This window comes from Sturnira hondurensis, unplaced genomic scaffold, assembly GCF_014824575.4.
Source record: "Sturnira hondurensis isolate 20B ecotype Veracruz unplaced genomic scaffold, ASM1482457v3 Scaffold0008761, whole genome shotgun sequence".
NCBI lineage: Eukaryota > Metazoa > Chordata > Mammalia > Chiroptera > Phyllostomidae > Sturnira > Sturnira hondurensis.
The window spans coordinates 1911465-1932222 of NW_028081392.1; the positions used below are offsets into that span (position 1 = coordinate 1911465).

General features: G+C 47.3%; 1 protein-coding gene across 5 annotated transcripts in view; it reads right to left on the reverse strand.

Moving 5' to 3' along the window:
• Positions 1-10804: 10804 nt before the first annotated feature.
• The window catches only part of MICU1 (mitochondrial calcium uptake 1), a 274732-nt gene continuing 264778 nt past the window's right edge, over positions 10805-20758 (reverse strand). For all 5 annotated transcript variants that reach the window (XM_037055855.1, XM_037055852.1, XM_037055854.1 and 2 more), the window contains 2 exons: positions 15977-16066; positions 10805-11816 (listed from right to left, as the gene is read on the reverse strand). In XM_037055855.1, the coding sequence (XP_036911750.1) occupies positions 11656-11816; positions 15977-16066 (251 nt within the window). In that variant the 3' untranslated portion in view covers positions 10805-11655. The remainder of the gene's footprint in view (positions 11817-15976; positions 16067-20758) is intronic.

A 20758-nucleotide genomic window follows, 5' to 3' on the forward strand; every position in this document is an offset into this window, starting at 1 on the left:
ATGACACAACCGTCTGCCCCTCCTTTTCCGAGATTTGAGTGAGGGCGGAAGGCTACCGTATGTCTTCTAAGAGGGCGACATGTAAGAGAGGTGTTAAGACTGCACGTCCACGTTTTAGGAGGCCGGAGGATTATATTCAGAAGTCTGATAAAGTTGAGTATGCTTGCACGTTCTTGGTAGTAACTCCGTGCGTTTGAGATGAAGGTCATTTATTCATATTTGTGAGAACTCACTGTTCGCCACGGTGCAGGTGCGTATACTGTGATGAACAAAACAGAGCCCCTGCCCTCAGGGAGCTTACATTCTAGTGTGTGTAAGGGGGTGGGGAGATATTCCCTAAAGAGGTGTATTCAAATAGTGATAAATGCTATGAAGAAAAATAAAGGGATGGAGAGTATAAAGGTACTGGTTTTTAAAAAATATTTTATTTATTTATCTTTAGGAGGGAAGAGAAGGAGAAAGGTAGAGAAATATCAATGTATGGTTGCTTCTCATGCGCCCCCCCTGCTGGGAACTGGCCTGCAACCCAGGCATGTGCCCTGACTGGGAGTTGAACAGTGATTATCTGCTTCGCAGGCCTGCGCTCAATCCACTGAGCTACACCAGCCGGAGCTTAAAGGTACTGTTTTAAACAGCCCCATAAGAGAAGTCTCTCAGAAGTTGTTGTAATAGAAATCTGAATTTGGGAGAGAAAGCAGGTGTTCCAGATGTGACTATCTGGAGGAAGAAGGGTGGTCCAGGCAGAAGGAAGAAAGAGCAAATGCAAAGACTCTGAATCAGGAACTTTTCCTGGTTTAACTTACAAGATCAACAAGGAGAATACACCATAGCGGGGAGAATACACCATAGGGGCATGTCCCAGTCGCTGTAGAGGGGGATTCAGTTCCCTCAAGCTTTCCTGTCCACCGTTCCAGCCAATGCAAGTTACCAATGACTCACATTGCCGAATCCACTGTTTTTTTTTGGTCCTTATATTATTTGGCCTCTCAAGCAGGATTTGGTTAAGAGGCCACTAGAGGTGAGGGTTAGAAGGCTACGGCCATGATCCGGGAGAGAATGAACAGTGACTTAGATAGGGCAATGGTGAGAAGTACTTCAATTCCGGATATATTTTGGAGACAGAGTCCAAGTGATTTTGCTGATGGCTTGGAGGGGAGATGATTCCAAGATTTTTGGCCTGAATAAGTGGAGGAACAGTTTCCATGTACCAGAAAACGGGGGGGGGGGGGGACTGAGAGCCACACTTTGGTAGGGGGAATATTAAATGTTTAATTTAATTTGAATGTGATGCCCTTTAGAATACAGTGAAAATATAGAATAGGGAATTGTACACTTGTATGGTTTAGGAAAAAGATGGGGCTAGAAATATAATTTTGGAAGTTATTGGTATATATAAATGGTATTTAAAGCTATGGGACCAGATGGGCAGAGGAATATAAATGGTATTTAAAGCTATGGGACTGAATGCATCCAGGAGGCGAGTGTGGATAGGGAGCAGTGGGAGTCTGATTCCTGCTCCCTTTGATGCGCGCTGTTTATAGAGCTAGAAGAGGAGAATCCGGGGAGGTGGCATGAAGAAGAAGCTCTGCCAGGTAAGAAAATTAGTTATTTCTGAAGCGAAGTGAAGCAGATGTTTCAAGCAGGAGCAATCAAACTTCGGCAAACCATGCAGAGGCCAAGCAATGTGAGGACTGAGAAATGACCGATGGATTTGACAATGTGGGGGTCACTGGTGACCTTGACAAGATTTCTCTTCGTGGATGGTCAAGCTGAAAACCCTGTGGAAATGGATTCAAGAGAGTGAGGGAGGAATGGAGTGGGAGTGGAGAGGAATGTGGGGAAGTTTTGTTTTGTTCTCCGTTTTAAAGCGGGGATATATTACAGCGCTCAGTGATAGAATTACTGGAGTGGGAAAGAAAGTAGATAACTCCAGGAGTAGACAGAGGAGGTGGGATCTGGGGCACAGGCGAGGGGATGGATGGTCTTAGCTGCGTGGACAGCTCACTGCTTTTTAGGGGGGATGAGAGTGTGGCCGGGTACGCTTGCTGGGCAGCTGGGAAGTGTGGGAGTGGGGACATGAGGAAACTCTTTTTGGGTAGTTTTTGTTTTCTCAGTGTAGTAAGAAGCCAGGCCATGGCCTCCTTGGCTACACATGTCACTCCTTTCCATTCCCACTGTTCCCTTCCTGGTTCAAACTCTCATGACTCCACGCTGGCCTGACAGAGTGTCCGGGTGGTGAAGAAATCAGCCCTCAACAAGAGAGCCTTACCCTTAGAGAAAGTAAAACTCTTCAAAAACTGATAGGTCCTTTGCATGTGTTAGTGGAGACACACTGGGACCCCCTTCAAATAGCCCGTCGAGGTTTGCTGACTGAGGACTGCACCGTTCATCTTCCTCTTCCCCGCTGCTGATGTAAGAAATGGCCAGAACCGTCGAGGATTTTTGTGAGTTTATTTGAGCCCAACTGATGACATTGCTGGGAAGCCAAATCTGAGAGTGATAGTTCTGCAGTTTCTTTTGTGCATTTGGAACATAAGGAAGATTCGATGAAGTGGGAGAAAGCAAGGCAGGGACAAGATAGTTAAGATGATAGGCTTTCTCTGGGGTGGTTAAGTTCTTAGAGGTCTGAAAAGGAGGCATTTCACAGCTGTGAAAACCTAGGTGCACACAGACAATGGACAGGGCTTGTCTACAGCAAAGACAACCTTTTACTGGGGAAGCTATAGGCCCGAGGCATGACTACCTGCCTGGCTAGGAATTTATCCGATCCCTTTGAGAGGTTTCTTCAGTTAGGTTTATTACAGTGCCCCCCTTTTGTCCACACTGCTAAGTATCATGAGGTCGCCTCTTCCTTTTTCTGAGTGTCACGAGGCTGCCTTCTCTGACTGACTGCAGTTACTTCACTTTGTGAAGAAGGTACTTGTGTGTGAAGGAGGCCTGTGGTTTCGTTGTGTTGAGGAACTGGATTGTGATTGCCCAGCTACTGGCTGGTAAGCCCTCATCTCTTTCCCCTCAATGCATATAAAAGACAAAATCTTATTTAAATGTTGAGTCTGGCCCTGGTGCTGTGGCTCCGTGGGTTGAACCAAAAGGTTCAGCGCCTGCTGGTGAACCAAAAGGTCACTAGATCGATTCCTGGTGAAGGCACATGTCTAGGCTGTGAGCCAGGTTCCCAGTTGGGGGCATGTGAGAAGAATCATTGATGTTTCTCTGGCACATTGATGTGTTTCTCTCCCTCTCTTTTTCCCTCCCTTCTCCTCTCTCTAAAAAAATAAATACATTCAAGCCCTGGCTGGTGTAGCTCAGTGGATTGAGCTCGGGCCTGTGAACCAGAGGATCGAGGTTCGATTCCCAGTCAGGGCACATGCCTGGGTTGCAGGCTGGTTCCCTGCAGGCCAACTCCCAGCAGGGGATGCACAAAAGGCAACCATACATTGATGTTTCTCTCCCTCTCTCCTTCCCCTCTAAAGATAAATAAATAAAATACATTCTTTAAAAAATAAATTTTGAGTCTGTGGTAACTTGGTTTGGTTGGCGGGGTCTGGAGCACGAAGCATCTGGAGAGGTGGGCTGAGTGTGTGTGTGGTTGGACCTCTTCATGCCTGCTTTGTCTTCCCTCTGCAGCTGAGCTGGGCCTCTGAACTGTCCCTATTCAGAAAGGCTTTGCTCTCTCAGAGGGGATGTCAGTGCTGCTCTGACCAGCCTGCATGGTATCGCCCCCTACCTTTTTCTAGATCTCAGTGATGCTGCGTGTATTGTTTTTGTTCTGAGGCAGTCTGACTGTCTGTGGTCCTTCTCAGTCCACAGGCCAGGAAGAGAGCCGCACTCCTGCTCAGTGCCTGGTCCTTGGTTTATAGATTTTGTTTAACAAACGGACTGGTATGCCCGTGATAACATGAAATTACGGTTTCTCTTTGATAGCCCTTGATGTTGAGATGCTGTGACTTTGATCTGAGGAGAACGTGGGAGACTTCTCCGACGAGCTGGAGTCACGGCATTTGTGGGAGGATGAGGCTGGAAAGGAGACGAAGCCCTTAGAGCCTCTGCAGGTGCTCGGGAGGGGTCGTGGGGATGAACCTTCAGAGGAGACGCAGCAGCCCCTCCTTCTGCTCCTAGAGCTGCAGCCGTTCTTTTTTTTAGGTTGGGTTAACATTTATCATCTCACGTAGTTGAAATATTTTTTCTTGTGGTGAGAACTTAAACAGATATTTTATTTATTTATTTTTAGAGAGAGGGGAAGGGAAGGAGGAAGAGTGGGAGAGAAACATCAGTGTGTGGTTGCCTCTCACATGCCCCCTACTGGGAGGACCTGGCCCACAACCCAGGCATGTGCCCTCACTGGGAATCGAACCCGCGACCCTTTGCTTCACAGGCCTGTGCCACTCTTGTATTAGGTGATCATCAGCCTCCAGATTTCTTCTGGAGACACTGAGAATTCACAGGCTGACTGTAACATGCTTTAATCTTCTATTGCTCCTTCCCCATCTCCATGGAGACACATTTCAGCCCACCCCTGTCTCTCTGCTTGCCCTCCGTCGTCATCTTTTCCATCTGTCCACATCTGACTTGTTCTTCAGGGTTCGGTTTAAACTCTGTCCTCCCTGTGAAGATGCAGAGTTCACTTAACACTCTGTCCTGAACATCAGGCACTGTGCAGAGCTGTAGGGGTTCAGAGAGGCACCACAAATAAAGGATGAAGCCTAAGCCCTGGCTGGTGTAGCTCAGTGGATTGAGCGCGGGCCTGCGAACCAGAGTATTGTGGTTTGATTCCCAGTCAGGGCACATACATGGGTTGCAGGCCAGTTCCCAGCAGGGGACGCACGAAAGGCAACCATACATTGATATTTCTCTCCCTCTCTCCTTCCCTTTCCCTCTAAAGATAAATTTAAAAAAAAAGGGGTGAAGCCTGACACAGGGAGCTCTCAGTCTAGTTAAAGGGAGACAGATGTTGAGAGGCTAGAGGACAGTGTGCTAAGTGCCACAGCGGGACTGTGTACAACCAGAGGAGGCTCAGAGGAGGGAGCTGCTAGTTGTGCATGCGGGGTTAGAAAGGTTCAGGGGGTCAGACATCTGAGCCAGGGTCAGCGTCCAAGAAAGGGCCTCCGCCTCCACGAGCTCTCCCTGCCCTGACTTCCCCCCGGCACGTTAGCCTGGCTTCCCCCATGGACACCACCTTCACTGCCCTGCACAGTTGGCACATCTGTCTCCAGCTAAACTGAACTGGAGGTCTTGCCTTCATGTTCCCTGTGGCTGAGCAGAGGACCTGATACCTAATATGGACTCAATATGTATTTGTTATATTAATTAAATCCCAGAGACAGGTTTCTCTCTCTCCTGATACTTTATCTAGAGTGTCCCTGGGCTAGCCTGGGGGATACATTCCTCTCTAAGGCCTCAGAAAGGAAGGCCCAGGTAGTGGGGGTATTCCCCACTTCTTATTCTTTGCTCTTTTGCTCCTTGGCTCCCAGTGTCCCTTGCTACCTCCAAATATGACCCACCAAGACCTTCCTTTCAGAGAGCTCCAGACTCCAGAATCGTCCCTGAAGAGACTATTCTTACTGATTAAATTACGGTAGACAATGGAACACTACGAAGCTGTGGGAATGGTTGGGAGGATTTCTAACGTCTGCTTTTTTATGTGAACTTCGTTTTGGAACCATGTGAATGTTTACCTATTAAAAAAAAAAGAGCCATGGCTGGTGTGGCTCAGTGGACTGAGTGCCGGCCTGCGAGCCAGGGGGTCTCCGGTTTGATTCCCAATCACGGCACATGCCTGGGTTGTGGGCCAGGTCCCCAGGAGGGGGTTCTCAAGAGGCAATCACACACTGATGTTTCTCTCCCTCTCTTCTTCCCTTCCCCCCTCTCTAAAAATAAATAAACAAAATCTTAAAAAAGAAAAAAAGAAAAGCTAAATCTCACAATGAAGATGAAAATTCAGCCGGCCCTGGCTGGTGTGGCGCAGTGGATTGAGTGCTGGCCTGCGAACCAAGGGCTCGCTGGTTCACTTCCCAGTAACAGACTATGCCTCCCGTGTTGTGAGCCAGGCCCCCGGTTGGTGGTGTCTGACAGGCAGCCACATGTTGATGTGTTTCTCCCTCCCTTCTTCCTCTCTAAAAATAATGAAATAAAATCTTTAAAAGAAGGAAATTCACCCCCAACTGTTCACTGATAGGTAATTGAATTTTCATTTTGAGCTTCAATAAGTTTGTTGAATGAACACATGAATATTTCCCCATAGCATCTTTGGATCTTCATTTTGGTCCTTGACTCTCTTTTTCTCCCCGGAGAAGCAGCTCTTGACACCGAGGAGGGCCAGAGGCTGGAGACTAGAAAGATCAGGGCACAGGGTACTTGCAGCCCTTTCTACCGAACTGTCTGTCTCATGGATAGCCTGCCACGTACAGGTTCTTTCATTCAAAGTCCTTTCACTTTGCTGGTCTCTCTTTTCAGCTTCCCTTGGGAAAGAGATGGAGCTGATAGAAGTATTTTACAGTTGAAAAACGGATTCAGACTTTGTATTCATGGTCAGTTGGCCTTGAGATTGGGAGAACCCAGGTTTTTAGGAAATCCCCAAACCATATCCTCACCCTAAGCCCCCTTCTTGAGTCCAGATCCATCTACCTATCTACTAGATAGTGCCAACAGGATGTCCAAAAATATCCTCCACCCAAACCTGACCCACTCAGCTTCCCAATGCCATTGAAAAGCACTACTACACACCCAGTTATCTGAACAGAAACTTGGGTTTCACCTTTAATGATTCCCAGGCCCTTACCCTCCTCCAATGAACATGGCCCTCCACCCCCATGGCTGACCTCAGCATATCCCGAATCTGTCAGTGACTCTTCAACTCTACGCTCATCCCCTTAACCCAGTTCCTAGCATCTCCTATCTGGATTGTCACGGCAGTCTCCAATGGAGGCCCCAGGCCACCTGTGGCGCTGCGGGCGCCGTCTCCGTTCCAAAGTGCAAGGCTCATCGTGCCACCTTCCTGCCTAAAGTCCTTTAATTATCGTTAAGATGAAAATCCACATTATTTACTGGGGCCCTATAGGATCTGGTTCTGTTTTTTTTGTCTCCTCCATATAAAGCCATCTGTTTTTTTGTTATAAGTAGATTTTCAACTACTGATTTATTATAGTCTGTTCATATTTTTAATTTTTCTTGTGTCTGGCAAATTATATTTTGTAGAAAACTATCCATTTCAAATTTATTAGCATAAAATAAGTCCCAATATTATTTTAAACTGCTTTTGTTCTAGTTATATGTATCTAAACACATTACTTCTTTTTACTTTTTCTTTGGTTCAGGAATTAATGGGTCATTCTTTTTCCGACTCCCTGAGGCAGCTGCTTAGCTTGTTAATCGCCAGTCCGTCTTCTGTAAATGAGTACGGCACCTGTTAATAAGTTTGTAAGTCTCCCTTTATTTGTGTCCCACAACTATTCCCATTACCATATTCAGTTCTAGGCATTTTAGAATTCCCCTCATGATTTTTTCATGACCCCATGAGTTTCAAAGTGTCCGCATGTATTTTCTATTTTATTCTTTTGTGAATGACCACCATTTGAATTAGTTCTTGGGCCCCCAAATCACTGCCGTCTGTCCTGGACACTCCTCAGAACTTCAGTTCCCAGAAACGTGCTTTTTGCCCTTTGGACCTTTGTACACCGGGTACCCTCTGCCTGGACACACCTCCTCTCTGCTTCGTTAACTCCTGCTCAACAATATTCAGGGTTCCTTTTAAAAAAATTTAAAGTCATTTCCTCTGCAAGCCTCCCCTGAACTCCGACATGTGGGTGTCACGACCCTTCTGCTTCTCCCAGAGGATCTTGTTGAGTGCCTGGCACAAAGTAGGTAAATCAGTCAAGAGTTGTAGGAAGAATAGAGTGACTCATACCCTTTTGTTTAAGGGTAAAAATTCCCATTCTAGAGTCACCGAGAACAGTACTAGGCATCACTCTTTTCTTCATCTCAACTATAGTGATATCATAGAATTTCTCTCTGTGATGATGGCCCATCTCTGGATGTTCATCCCACCCCACGCCACGCCACCAGGTCCTGGGGGACCTATTCTCAGGAGCCGAGCCGGGGCTTTGTCACACTCGCCTGGTCCAGACCAGTGAGTGCCTGCACTAAGCCTTCTTGCCAGTAGGTGGCACCTGAAGCCCAAAAGCTGAACACTCTGCTCCCTCCTTCCTGAGTTGGTTGCCAGGATGCTCTGGTGGGGATCCGACTCTTGGCTTCCATGCTGTTGCTCCCTCTTGCCTGTCTGGTAGCAGCTGTTACCTAGACTTCTCTTTTGTCTTAGACTCTAACTTGGTTCAGGNAGAATTTCTCTCTGTGATGATGGCCCATCTCTGGATGTTCATCCCACCCCACGCCACGCCACCAGGTCCTGGGGGACCTATTCTCAGGAGCCGAGCCGGGCTTTGTCACACTTGCCTGGCTCCAGACCAGTGAGTGCCTGCACTAAGCCTTCTTGCCAGTAGGTGGCACCTGAAGCCCAAAAGCTGAACACTCTGCTCCCTCCTTCCTGAGTTGGTTGCCAGAAATGCTCTGGTGGGGATCCGACTCTTGGCTTCCATGCTGTTGCTCCCTCTTGCCTGTCTGGTAGCAGCTGTTACCTAGACTTCTCTTTTGTCTTAGACTCTAACTTGGTTCAGGTGCATATGCTCCAACTAGAGCTAAAGGTAGGTGGGGCACTAAAAGCTAGTAAAATGTTTTTTGAAGAGCATGCACGTTCTTAAGCCCATTTCCCTTAGTAACTTTCTCCATATTCCTCCTGCTTGTCCTTGTGGATGATGGAAGCTCAGGAGCCAAATCCCCTCTGAGTTTCCTCCCCTACTCAAAGCCTAAGGGCTAGAACTGGAGAATTTTTTAAATTATCATTTTTTAAATTTATTTTTTATTTTAAAAGATTATCTATTTATTTTTAGAGAGAGGGGAAGAGGAGATAGAGGGAAAAAAACATTAATGTCTGGTTGCCTCTCATGCATCCCCTACTGGGGACCTGGCCCGAAACCCAGGCATGTGCCCTGACCTGGAACTGAACTGGCAACCTTTCAGTTATAGGGCAGCACTCACTCCACTGAGTCGCACCAGTGGGACTCTGGGAGAACTTCAAGAAAAGCTTACATTTTACTGATGCCTCAGCCCTGGGCCAACACGTAAGGCAAAGGCTACCCTTGAGTATCAAGAATATCCCAAGAAAAAAGGTAGAGGTGAGCGCACACTCCTCTGGGAGATAATCTAATCTGCTCCCAGAAACGATGTTGGAAGTGAGGCTGTTGAACTGGAGCAAATGCTGGGGTTGGTGCTACCCTTTCAGAGCCACAAGCGCAGACTCAGGCCTCTGCTCTGCTCTGCCTGGTAGGCACACTCCCTACCTACTTGCAAGGAAGCACTGGCTTTTCCATGTGGTGGTTCTGTTACATTGGCCTTGAAACTCTGTCACGCCAGGAGACATGACCTGGGGTACTGGAGGCTGCAGGGATTCCGGAGAACTGAAGGAGAGGCTTTTATTACCTGCAAGGAATCTCAGGGCTCACTGAGCTCAACCCTGTCATTTTATAGTTGAGGAAACAGATGGGAAATCACTTGCTTCCTCAAGGCCACACTGAGTTGCTGGCAGACTTGAGCCCATATAAAACACTGGTTGCTATGGTTCTTATTTTTTTCCTTTTTGTTTTGGTTGCCATGGTTCTTAAAACTTAGGTCCACCATATCAGATAATTTCTCATAAACTCCACCACCCAATCTTAGTTCCTTATTGTGGGGCATGAGCAATCAAAGACTGTGTACATTTGCCCAGGATGAAAAGCTGTCCAAATTATGCTGGGGCAATGCTACTGTGGTGGGCAGACAGACACATGTGAGCAGAGCAAGGATGATGGGTCAGGTTACAGAAGGTCAGAACTGGGCAAAACTGGGCAAACAAGGACCTCCCCTCACAGGGTGAGTAACCTTTCCTCCCCTACGGTAGTGTCACTGGTCTGCGGTTTAGACGCCCTGACCCCTCATGTTGCTGATCACGTGGTTTGGACCCTCCCCTGATTTTTCCTCTCCAGGCACGTTGCAAGTCATGTGGACGACTCCTTTGGAGGTGGGACAAGGGGCTGAAGGGTGACCTCATGCGACTCTCACACGGGCCATCGAATGGCCACTCCCTTAAGCATCAACCCCTCGGGATAACATCTAGGCCTCAGAAAAGCTAAACCAGACAGCAATGCCATGGCTGACATCAGGACTTGATGCACTAACGATCCCCTGCCCTGGCACTGACCAATTGGTAGAGACCATGACTCTGAAAGGACACATCTGGAAAGCTGTTGAATATGCTACTGAGGTCCTCCCCTGGGACTGCCCCCGAAATCTCTGCCCTAACAGCCTTTAGGACGGAGCACACTCTGCCTTTCCCCACCCCCTCCTTCCAGGCCTGTTTTCCTTGCCTCTCTCTTTCTCCTAAACTCCAAGGGCCCTTCTTTTGCACCTGTAACTTGTTTCCTGAGCCCATTTCTTCTACTTCTGTGACTTTCTGAGTAAACTGTTTCTTACATACAGTCAGTCCTGGCCCTGAATCCTTTCTCAGCCAGAGCTCCAGTACTGAGGCTGCTGAGCGCCTGGTGCGTTTTTGCCGCTACACCACCACTAACCTTCAAATGACCCCACTTCACGTTTGTGCCTAAAGTTGCCTTTCAACAGGAAGAATCAGACACTGGTAGAAAGGAAACAGGTCTTCTCCTAGCAGGATCTCAAACCCAGTGGAGAAGTGAAATGAGAAGGGCCCCAGAGGGTCCTAAAATAAAGGAGACTACAGCCTTTGGGGGCGTTTATTGGAAACTGCTATAATTAAAGTGATATTTTACAAGTGTTTAATACAGAGGGCAGACAGGTCCGGGCCAGGCCTCAGCTTCAGAGGCACATTCCTGGAGGGGAAATGGCACTGGCAGGGAATGTGAGCTCAGCCACGGCTGCTCACTAAGCACAAGTCGAGGTGGAGTCTTCTTAGGGAGCCTGAGAGCCAAAGAAGGGAGTGGAGAGAGCCAGTGAGCAGCTGCTGTCCATTCCAATCTTGCCTCATTCCTGAGGTGCACATCACCTCCTGGAGCAGGCCTCAGGGCCTCTCTGGGGAAGGACACAGGGCCTTCCTGCGGCTCAGGCTTCCTGCCAGCTCCGGGTAGCCCAGTCATTCTCATTATCATTCATCACAGACTTCCTTTCGCCTGCCAGAGGTTTTCCCAACTTAGAGCTTAAAAGCACCAGCAGGAGGAAAAGCAAGGAATGTTCTTATTAATCTAAGTCCATAGCAAAATGACTCGAGAACTAGGTGTCCCCAGGGTTGGTAGGTATCTGAGAATATCCCTGCATCCTTCTTCCATATGGTGCTTGAATGGGTAGCGCTGCTGAAGGTGCCCAAAGCCTGAGTGTTTAGGACTGACGTTTCTGAGAACCGATGGGGATAATCACGGGGCAGAATCAGAGCCAAAGGAACACTGGGGCAGGGGGCATGGAGAGGGGGAACTGGCTGAATCCCGAGGTCATTCCCAAAAGGAAGGGAACACTACTTCCAGAAGCAGTAGCAGGGGGGGCTACCGAGGCTCTGCTCACGGGGTGTTTGGGGTGGAGGAGGTGGCTGCCTCTTGCTGTTTTGGGTTACTGTTTGGGCAAAGCGAAGTCCCAGGCAGTCTCCTGTGCGCACTTCCACATGGCCTGCATGAGGCGGGTGAAGCCCATGTCTTTGGGCTTCTCCAGGCCTCTCATCAGCCGTTGTTTCATGATGGACACAAATTCTTTATTGCTCAGCTCCCCGTTGCCTAGAGGAAGAGGCAAACACAACAGGGTAAGTGGAGGCCTTGGAACAAAAACACTGAGAAAATTCCATTGTTCACACAATGTGGGTAGTAAAGCCCAGTGATCTCTCATAGCCAAATTCAATTCTCTTGGCTTAAAATGAACTGGTTTGCTTCTTCCGTTATGTTTGACTGTGCACAACAGTGACAGTGTAGTCTGACAAAAGTTGAACAAGAATATATGTCAGGTTCTGTGCTAGGAGTTGTGAATAAAGAGATAAATCAGACTTTGTCCTTTGACATACTTCTGGGTTGTAGGAGAGACAAGTACCTGACCTTGGCAGTGCGGTAAAGCCAGTGGGGAAAAGGGAAAGTGCCGTGGGGCACGGAGGGGGAATCTCTACCCCAGGCTGGACTCTGAAGTTGAATCCCAAGGGAAGAACAGGGTGAACAGTGAAGGGGAGTGAGATGGAAGGCACTCCAGGGAGTGGCAGTAGCATCAATAAAGGTGCTGGCAGGGGGCAGCACCGCTGATGGAGAACTACAAGTGGTTAGTATCACTGGACACACGGAGGAGGGTGTGGCAAGGAAACTAATGAGGCGGGCAGGAGACGGGTCCCAAGGGTCTCGTTAAAGGGTCTGCACTTTATCTTCTGGGTGGTGGGCACCAGGGAAGGGCTGGAATCAGGAGAGTGAGATGTGGTCAGATTTCCATTTGGACAGATTTCGCTGGCTGGATACACGGGGATGGGACTACAGAGTGGCACGACTAGAGTGTGGGAGCCAATGAGGAGAGTGTTACGACAGTCCGGGTGAGAGATGAGGGCTTTTTATCACCACGGAAACCAAAGCCACAATCTGGTTCTGGACTGAACCCCCTTTCTCACGGATTCCCATTCCAGTTCTACCTTCTTTGGTGGCAGACTCTCCGGTCTGGAAGAGACCTTGGAGAGCATCTGGTTTAACCTAATGTCACCCTTCAAGTCACATGGAACAGTGTCAATTCCAATAGTAGAAGGCAGCACTGACTGGTGTGCTCAGTGGGTTGGGCATCATCCTGCAAACCTAAGGTCGCCAGTTCAATTCCTAGTCAGGGCACATGCCTGGGTTGTGGGCCAGGTGCCAGGTTGGGGCTGTGCAAGAGGCAACTGATCAATGTTTCTCTCCCTTTCTTTCTCCCTCCCTTCTCCTCACTCCCAAAATAAATAATAGTAGGAGGCAGTTACCCTTTGCCTAGATGCCCATGACTAATGCCTGCTGACTAAATGGCACTCATTACTGGTGGTGGTAAGGCAACGGGAGACCAGAAACCAGATCTCTCCACTATTGGTTGGTCTGGGAAGAGAGTGGAAAGAGGGAATAAATAAATGGTTTACTTTTGTAGACAGCACCTGGAAATCTGAAACTGGCCCATGCTTTCTGGCTGGAGAGAACTGCAGCCTCAGAGAAACCTCACAGCAAGACTAAACAAACAAAAAGAGGGTAAAGTAGCCTGAGGTACAAATCAGGAAAGGGGCTACCCCGGGGGGCAGCACCGGGGGGCCTCTGTGGTCCAGTGATGTGATGCTTCTGGATAATGGTGGTTACACAGGTGCGCTCAGCTGCTAAATTATCAGTCTGTACACTTACGATATTTGTAGTTTTCTGAATCTATTTACACTCAATATAAAAAGTTTAAAAGTAGCCTGGCTGGGCTGAAGCAATCAATAATATGGCTTACTAAGAATGTACTTAAAAGGACAAAAAAGTCTAAACAAGATTCTTAATATTTTGTATATAAAAAGAAGCTTAAGATGAAAAAAATCTGAGGTCCTTTTTTTACAAGAGTAAAACTGATTTATTATTATTATGTTTTATCCTTACCAGAGGACATTTTTTTTCATTGCTTTTAGAGAGAAAGAAAGAAAGAAAGAGAGAAAGATTCATTCACGGCCTTTTTGTATCAGGGAGTGAACCTGCAACCTAGCTATGTGCCCTGGCTGGCACTGAACCAGCGACCTTGTACAAGGTCGATGTACAAGATGATGTTCCAACCGAGTCACACCATCCAGGGTGAAAATCTGAGGTCATTTCATTCAAACTCCAGTGGGATTTGTTTCCTGCTTCCCTAAGGCCAGAGCTGACGGCTTCTGTTGCCGGGGACCCAGGGGGACGGCTGCGCGTCCTGTGTGTGTCTGTGTGAACTGCGAGCCCCACTCTCAACTCTGCGGTGGAGAAGCCTGTTTGAAAGTCACAGTTCTCTGTCCTCTGACATTGTCACCTAAGAGTAGAAATAAAAATGACTTTTTATTCAAGCACCCACCTGGCACCACACGTAGTTATTACAATATTATTGACTGTATTCCCTGTTCTGTACTTTACATCCTGTGACTATTTTGTAACTGCCAGTTTGTAACGATGGCTTTTTAATTTAGTACTCACTTCTGTTTTCAATGGATTAAGAAAATAAGCCCCAGAGATGTTAAAAGATTTTCTAAAGATGACTCAAGCAGAGGTTGACAGAGCCCGCTTCTAAAGCCTAGAGAATCAAATACAATTTCCCAGGCCCTCCTAGGAGAACAGGGAAACTGTGAGGCTGGTGATCTTTATTCCCATATTCATTTCACAGACTGATAAAAATAAATGTCTTTTTGAAAGCACTCAAACCATCTAAATGTAATTAGAGTAAAAAATCTGGGGACAATGAGTCTCTCCACAGCAGTGTTTTTCCTCAGAAATCTCCTTGATGAGGAAAATGGTGTTTTTTGTTTTGTTTTGTTTTTTAAATCTGTGCTAAGCAATATAGTAGCCATTGGCCATGTGTGGCTACTGAGCACTTAAAATGTGGCTAAAGACACCAAAGAACTGAGTTTTAAAGTGTATTTAATTTTAGCTAATTTTAATTAAAAAAGCAACATATAACTAGTGGTATCCCCATGTCATGATGGGTAGAGCAGCCCACGGAGAGGAGCGGCCTCTTGTCCTGAGGACGAGACCTCAGATTTTTTCATCTTAAGCTTCTTTTTATATACAATCCTGGGGCTTTCTTTGACTCACGGACCTTGGCTGTGGGTGCAGGTGACAGATTTAAATGACTTAAGCTCAGTTTAATAAGTTAATGAACAGCCGTCATGTGCAAAGTCCCACCAAGGTTTATGGGGAGGGGTGTCCAAAGGTAAACAGGATGTGTAACTATCCTTAAGAAGCTTACAATTTGGCAGGGAAGTTAGGCCACACATACAGAGACAGAGTGTAACATGTAGTAACGTGGACACACTGAACCAAGCTAAGGGATGAAAACCCCAGAGTGATTCATTCTGCTGGGACCAAAACGGGAGGCTTCACATAAGCAGCAGCTTTTGAGCTGGTTCTTGAATTCCGCGAGCCTCACTTCCTGGAGGCCGATGAACAGTGAGCCCTGGCTGTGAGGAGAGCGAGGGGCACTACAGCGCAGAGGGAGGAGGCACAGCTTTGACTCAAATCCTGGTTTACCACTGGCTACTGCCTTTGTGATCCCGGGAAAATGACCAGCTCTCTGAGTCTCAGCTTTCTTACCTGTAAAATGTGGTTAAAAACTACATCTATGTCAGAGGATGAAATGAGCAGCTTGGCACAGTAAGCACTGAGAAAAGTGTGAGCCTCCATTGTGAATATTAGTATGATTACGAGGTCAGCTAACATAGCTGGGAAATAATGCCAGACAGAACCAAGGTCTCTTAGCGGGCGTAGCGCAGTGCTCACAGGCACGACGCCCCTCTGCAGGCCCCTCTGCAGGCCGAAATGCCAAGTCGGAGGGTGAGCGCCCCTGATGGCCCTGGGGGTGGAGAGCAGCAGCATCTTCTTCCTAGAGACTCGCCAATACTCGAGTGCTCCTGATCTACTAAGCAACAAGCTGGGTCCGATATCTTTGTTTCCCTTTTGTTTTTTTAGCTTTTATATCTGAGTTTTTTTACCTAACTTTAAAACACAACTATAGTTGAACTATTTCCATTTTTAAAGTCCTTATGGTCATACATTAATTCAGACCTACAGGCAAATTGGAATTACAGGAAGAAACGGCAAACACAACTCAGGCCAGGGGTTACACTTCTCAGTGTCATGATGCTGAGGGCTGAGTTACTGATGTGGGAAAGGGGAGGGGGGGCTGCAGAGGTAGGGGCTGCGTCAGGAGGAGTTCCCCGCCTGGCTCTGGGGCCCGCACTCACCGTCGCAGTCAAAGAGCGCAAACACCACATCACACACGTGGTCCGAAAGCTCCACTTTAGCCACGGTCCTGGCCACCTGCTGCATGGTCACTGAAAGAAGAAAGACACTGAATTAGTACAGCAGAGGGACTTGTGCTTTGCCTTCTCTGAATGAGGGAGATAAAAATAGTCATAATAAAGAGTTTTGAACTGTATTTAAGTCATATTTAAGAAAGTGGTAACTTAGTTTTTAATCCGTAACTCCCTGGAAAGAACATGATAACAAAAAGTAAAGGAAATAACCACGTAGGGGAAGGAATGGAGGTGGGGGAGAAGGAGGCCTGTCTCTGCACACCAAGGCTCCCCTCAGACACTGACTGACAGATGAGCACCTGCAGGGGGAGCTCCTGGCCCGGCCCCCTACAGGTGTCCCACCAGCCACTGTGTCCTTTCTCAGGGTCCTCTGCCCCTTGAGACAAGCAGTGGCCCCATCCCACTAGTTCGGGATGCAGCCGTTTCTGTTCATCTTTTCTGTCCTCAGCAAAAAATCTCTTCTCTCTTGCCATTTTCTCTTTCTCTGACACTTACTGTTAAACACTCATGCAAGTGTGAGCAATCACGTGAGAATTGGGTTCTCAGGAAAAATAAGCCAGGAAGGACTAGGCAATTTCCACGGCCTTTTCTCCCGTTTACTGTCATCCAGCTACATCTGTCAGTTTTACATATGGTCGCTGAAAGAAGACCATATTAAATTTTAAAATTATAATAAAATTTATAATTTTATATGTATATAGTTACAAGTTATGTTATTGCTTATAGACACATTATTAAGTCAGGTAAACTCAGAGAGAAGAAAAAGGAATTTCTACTCATTCAGGAGCAATGTGAACTTAGAGTCGAGTCAGTGTGCCTCCTCTGCTGTTTAATTCCTATAAATAACTTCAGCTCTTTCTCGTCTCTCTTTTCTACATTGGATCTCTCACTTCACCTCTCTCACCTCCACACACTCAGGGCCCCCAAGGTCGGCGGGTACAAACCCCAGGACAACGCAGAGGAGCGAGGTGGTGCAGTGGGAAGGCTGTGCTTGAAGTCAAAGACCCATATTCTGTGTGAACCTGGCACAGCGCTTGATCTCTTTAGGTTTAATTTTCTCATTCAAGTGAGGGGATGCCACAAGATACCTGCTGACTTGGTTTAGTAGTGCAAACACAGTTTCTTGGTGTTCTCTAGAATCTGAGGGTGGGGATGGGGGTGGCGGTATACAAAACAGCTGAGGATCTTGTATGGCAAAGGGTGGAGAGAAGGTAATACTGGCCACAAACTAGGCTAGGCCTTGGTGTTCAAAGCCTCTGGCTTGAGGGGGACTAGGCTGCCTGGAGGATGGGAAGAGCCAGTTTCCTTTGCCTGCAGCTTTGGGATACTGTTCATACTTCCTTTCTTCCCGGTGGTGAGTTAGAGTGAAGGAGGAATCCATGTCCCTTGGGAAAAAAGACTTAAGCAGAAAATACTGTTTGGTGGATATTCACAAGATGTGGTTAACTGCTGAGAGGGAACTTGGGTATGCACACGGCTTGTAGAAGTTCCAGGGTTTAAAACTCAGCCTCATGGGTCTAGACACTTGATATTCTCAGCTAGTCCAGGGAGGGCTGATTCTTGGTAACTAAACTGTCCAGGGAAGGAACAGAAATCAGAAGGCCAATTTACAATGAAAAGAGTAACTATTTAGAGAACTAAAATGGTGACAGCTGGTTATTATACTTCTCAGCTGGAAAATACACTAAGAAAACCCAATTCACCTCAGAAGGTTGCACAGTGAAAACCGAATCAGATCAGAAGAAACTGGACGCTCTCAAACTGTGGTCGCCCAGTCCCCTTTGTGGCTACAGAAATACATAGTAGTTCTGAGAAGTAGGTCAGGACTCCTGTGTTCATGCATTAGGTAACCACTGATGCTTTCTGTTAACCATTGTTTTTTCTGCATTTCACATTATCCTCTTTCTCTTTCCCAGTTCTTCCCCTCTCTCAGGGCAGAGTGCCTGTTGCCAGTTCTTGGTATTCCAAGTGCCCGTTCTTCTCCCCATGAAGATGGGCCCTTTCCTCTAAACAAACCATGAACTAAAACAATATCCAAAGATGTCCGTGAGAACTCTTGAGAATTGTTAGTGAAAACTCAAGAAAGTAGTATTAAGTGGTTGTAGAACAGGGACTTTTGGAGATAACAGCAGGAACGTCTCATTACAAGTGCCACCTTTTGACAGCACAGTTACGGGTGACTTTCCATCTCATGTGGAGGGCTCTCATACTATTTGTACTAAAGGCGGAATGATCCGCTGGCTAAGTCATTGTAACCCAAATCACTGGGACTTTACCAGTCAGCAAACAGCCTAGTGGGGGTGCCCTTCCACAGTTCGAGGTCCTCAGGCCCCCAGGATGTGAATCAGAGTGCAGGAGGAGACAAGCGATTCAACTAGCTGGTGAGCTGTCAAGCCGGGAGTGTCTGGGACCGGGGGATGACAGCAGACTACAAGCCAAGCGCTTGCTTGACAGCTGGTCCTGAGAGCTGGCTCATTCATATTTGCTTTCACTTCCCTGAATCAATCACAGAGTCATAACTAAATCAGAGTGAGCAGAACAACTCTCCTCCTTCCTTTCAGACATCGGCCTCCCCAGGAAGACCAGCTGTTGTACTGGAACTTGGGCCTCCCCTATTTGATGATGCTAACTGACGGGTGGCTGACATTCTAGTTTCTGGTCTGAAAGACGTCTGCGTGGAGCGCCACGTCTCCCTGGAGAAGGCCCAGGTTTCCAAGGAGTATGCATTCCTTTTGTATAAATCCGGTCCAGCTGCCTGAATAATAGGTGGACTTGAGACTGGGTGTTTCTACTAGACAGGGGTAGGAAAGAATCTGAAGGAGCAGGCCAACTGGCACTCGAAAATGCAGTGCCATCTGGCCTTTGGAAAAGTCCAAGCAGAATCTGAGTTCCGCCAGGTCCCCAATCTACTTTCTGGCATGGTCCATGACTGGACAATTCATCAGTAGAAAGAAACACATGCTGAGTTGTGTGACTACAATGTCAGAAGCTATATTACATAGAATTATCTATTTCCCACAACAGCCAAACAGAAGAAGGGAGAGTTCTGAAGTGACAAGAGCTGAAATGTCCACATGGAATCAGAGAATCTTAGAACTGGGAGAGACCTCAGAGGACAGGTGAAATCCAGAGAAGTTAAATCGCTTGCCCAGCATCACAAAGCTGGCTGGTAGCAGCTGGGTCTAGAATCTAGATCTCCTGACCTCCAGCCCAGTGATCTTTCCCTGTACTCCCTGGGTCCACTTGATCCCTTGCAGGGACAATACTATTCTCCTCCTCAGTGACTCTATTACCCTAAACAAGAGAAAGAGCTCAGATGAAAGAGAAGCCAAACTGGGAAACACTTGGTGCTGGTGCGGAGGGATGAACAGCTGGGGCGGCGAGGAGGCAGCATTACAGTCTGACCACATATCTACACAAGCATCCCCCTGGAGTTTACTGAAAAGCACAGGGACAACTTAAAAGGTTTACTGAACTGCAACACAATGAAAAGCATATGAAGTAAAGGTGGCCCTGGGAGCTTCTCCCCACAGCTGCCCCGGATGCACAGACACAGCCATGCACAGCGCGACCCAGTTAGGGGCTGCCTGGCTCCTCCTACTCCAAAGGTGTTTGGAAAGGTGACAGCCAAATCGGGCTGGCGGTCTCTGGCTGTGGGGCCATGTGATTACTCCTGCCTCCCTGGACTGCAGTGGAGGGATCAAAAGCTGGCTTGTGACTGCCAAGGTTACATGAAGGGAGACAGTTCTGCTTCAGCTCTGGAAAGGCTTATGAGGCAGATGTCCCAGTTTCTTCAGTTTACAGTACAATAGCCTGCATTTGGTAGAAGGTACATTTGGGATCCGGATTCTACAGGGTTAAACACACTGTGCCAGATTTGTGCATATGTGGTCGTGGGTGAAGTGCGGTGGGGATGGAGGAATCCACTTGAGTAAAGTGCTGAGAGCAGGGAGGGGGGTGCTCGTGCCTGACTGGAGAGCTACAACAGAAGGTGTGTGAGGCGGGGCGGGGTGGAAGAGGGGCACAAGCTCATCAGAATAGATACTGCAGAGGGCTGGTCAAGTCTCCCTGCATGGAAATCTTTATTACGAAGCTAGGTCTTATTCCGAGACCAATTTACCACATTAACTTGCTTCCCTCTTAAGCTCTTTAAAATTTCATTCTATTTTATTATAAAAGTTATTTTTCATTAGTTAATATGTTCACCTGTTTCAAAATTCACACGGTACAAAAAAGGGTGCCAGTCTCCCTCCCCACCTTACGTTCCAGTTGTCAGCTACCTGTCCACAGATGACCAGTACCCCCAGTACCCCCAGAAATATTTTATGGATGTACAGTGACACATTTATTCATCTCTTTTCACAAAAATGGCAGTATGCCCAAATATGCAGTTTTGCTTTACTTATTTATACTTAACAACATACCAGTTCATAAACAGTTCCGTTTTAACAGCTGCATAGTATTTCACCAACAGGAGGTATCACTATTTATTTTACAGTTTCCTAATTTACTCTAACCACCTTCAGGAGGAGGTGTGTTTATCTGCCCCCTTTACAAAATCACTTCTTTTGTGGTCTACACTCGTTAGCTTCAGCAGAGTCCGAATCTGATAGCTAAAGCGAGAGCAACTGACGTATTTAAATTCGGTTTGCTGAAGTTACGTGAAAGGCTAAGTACTCTGCACATTTGTAAGTGTCTTATGAAAGCTCC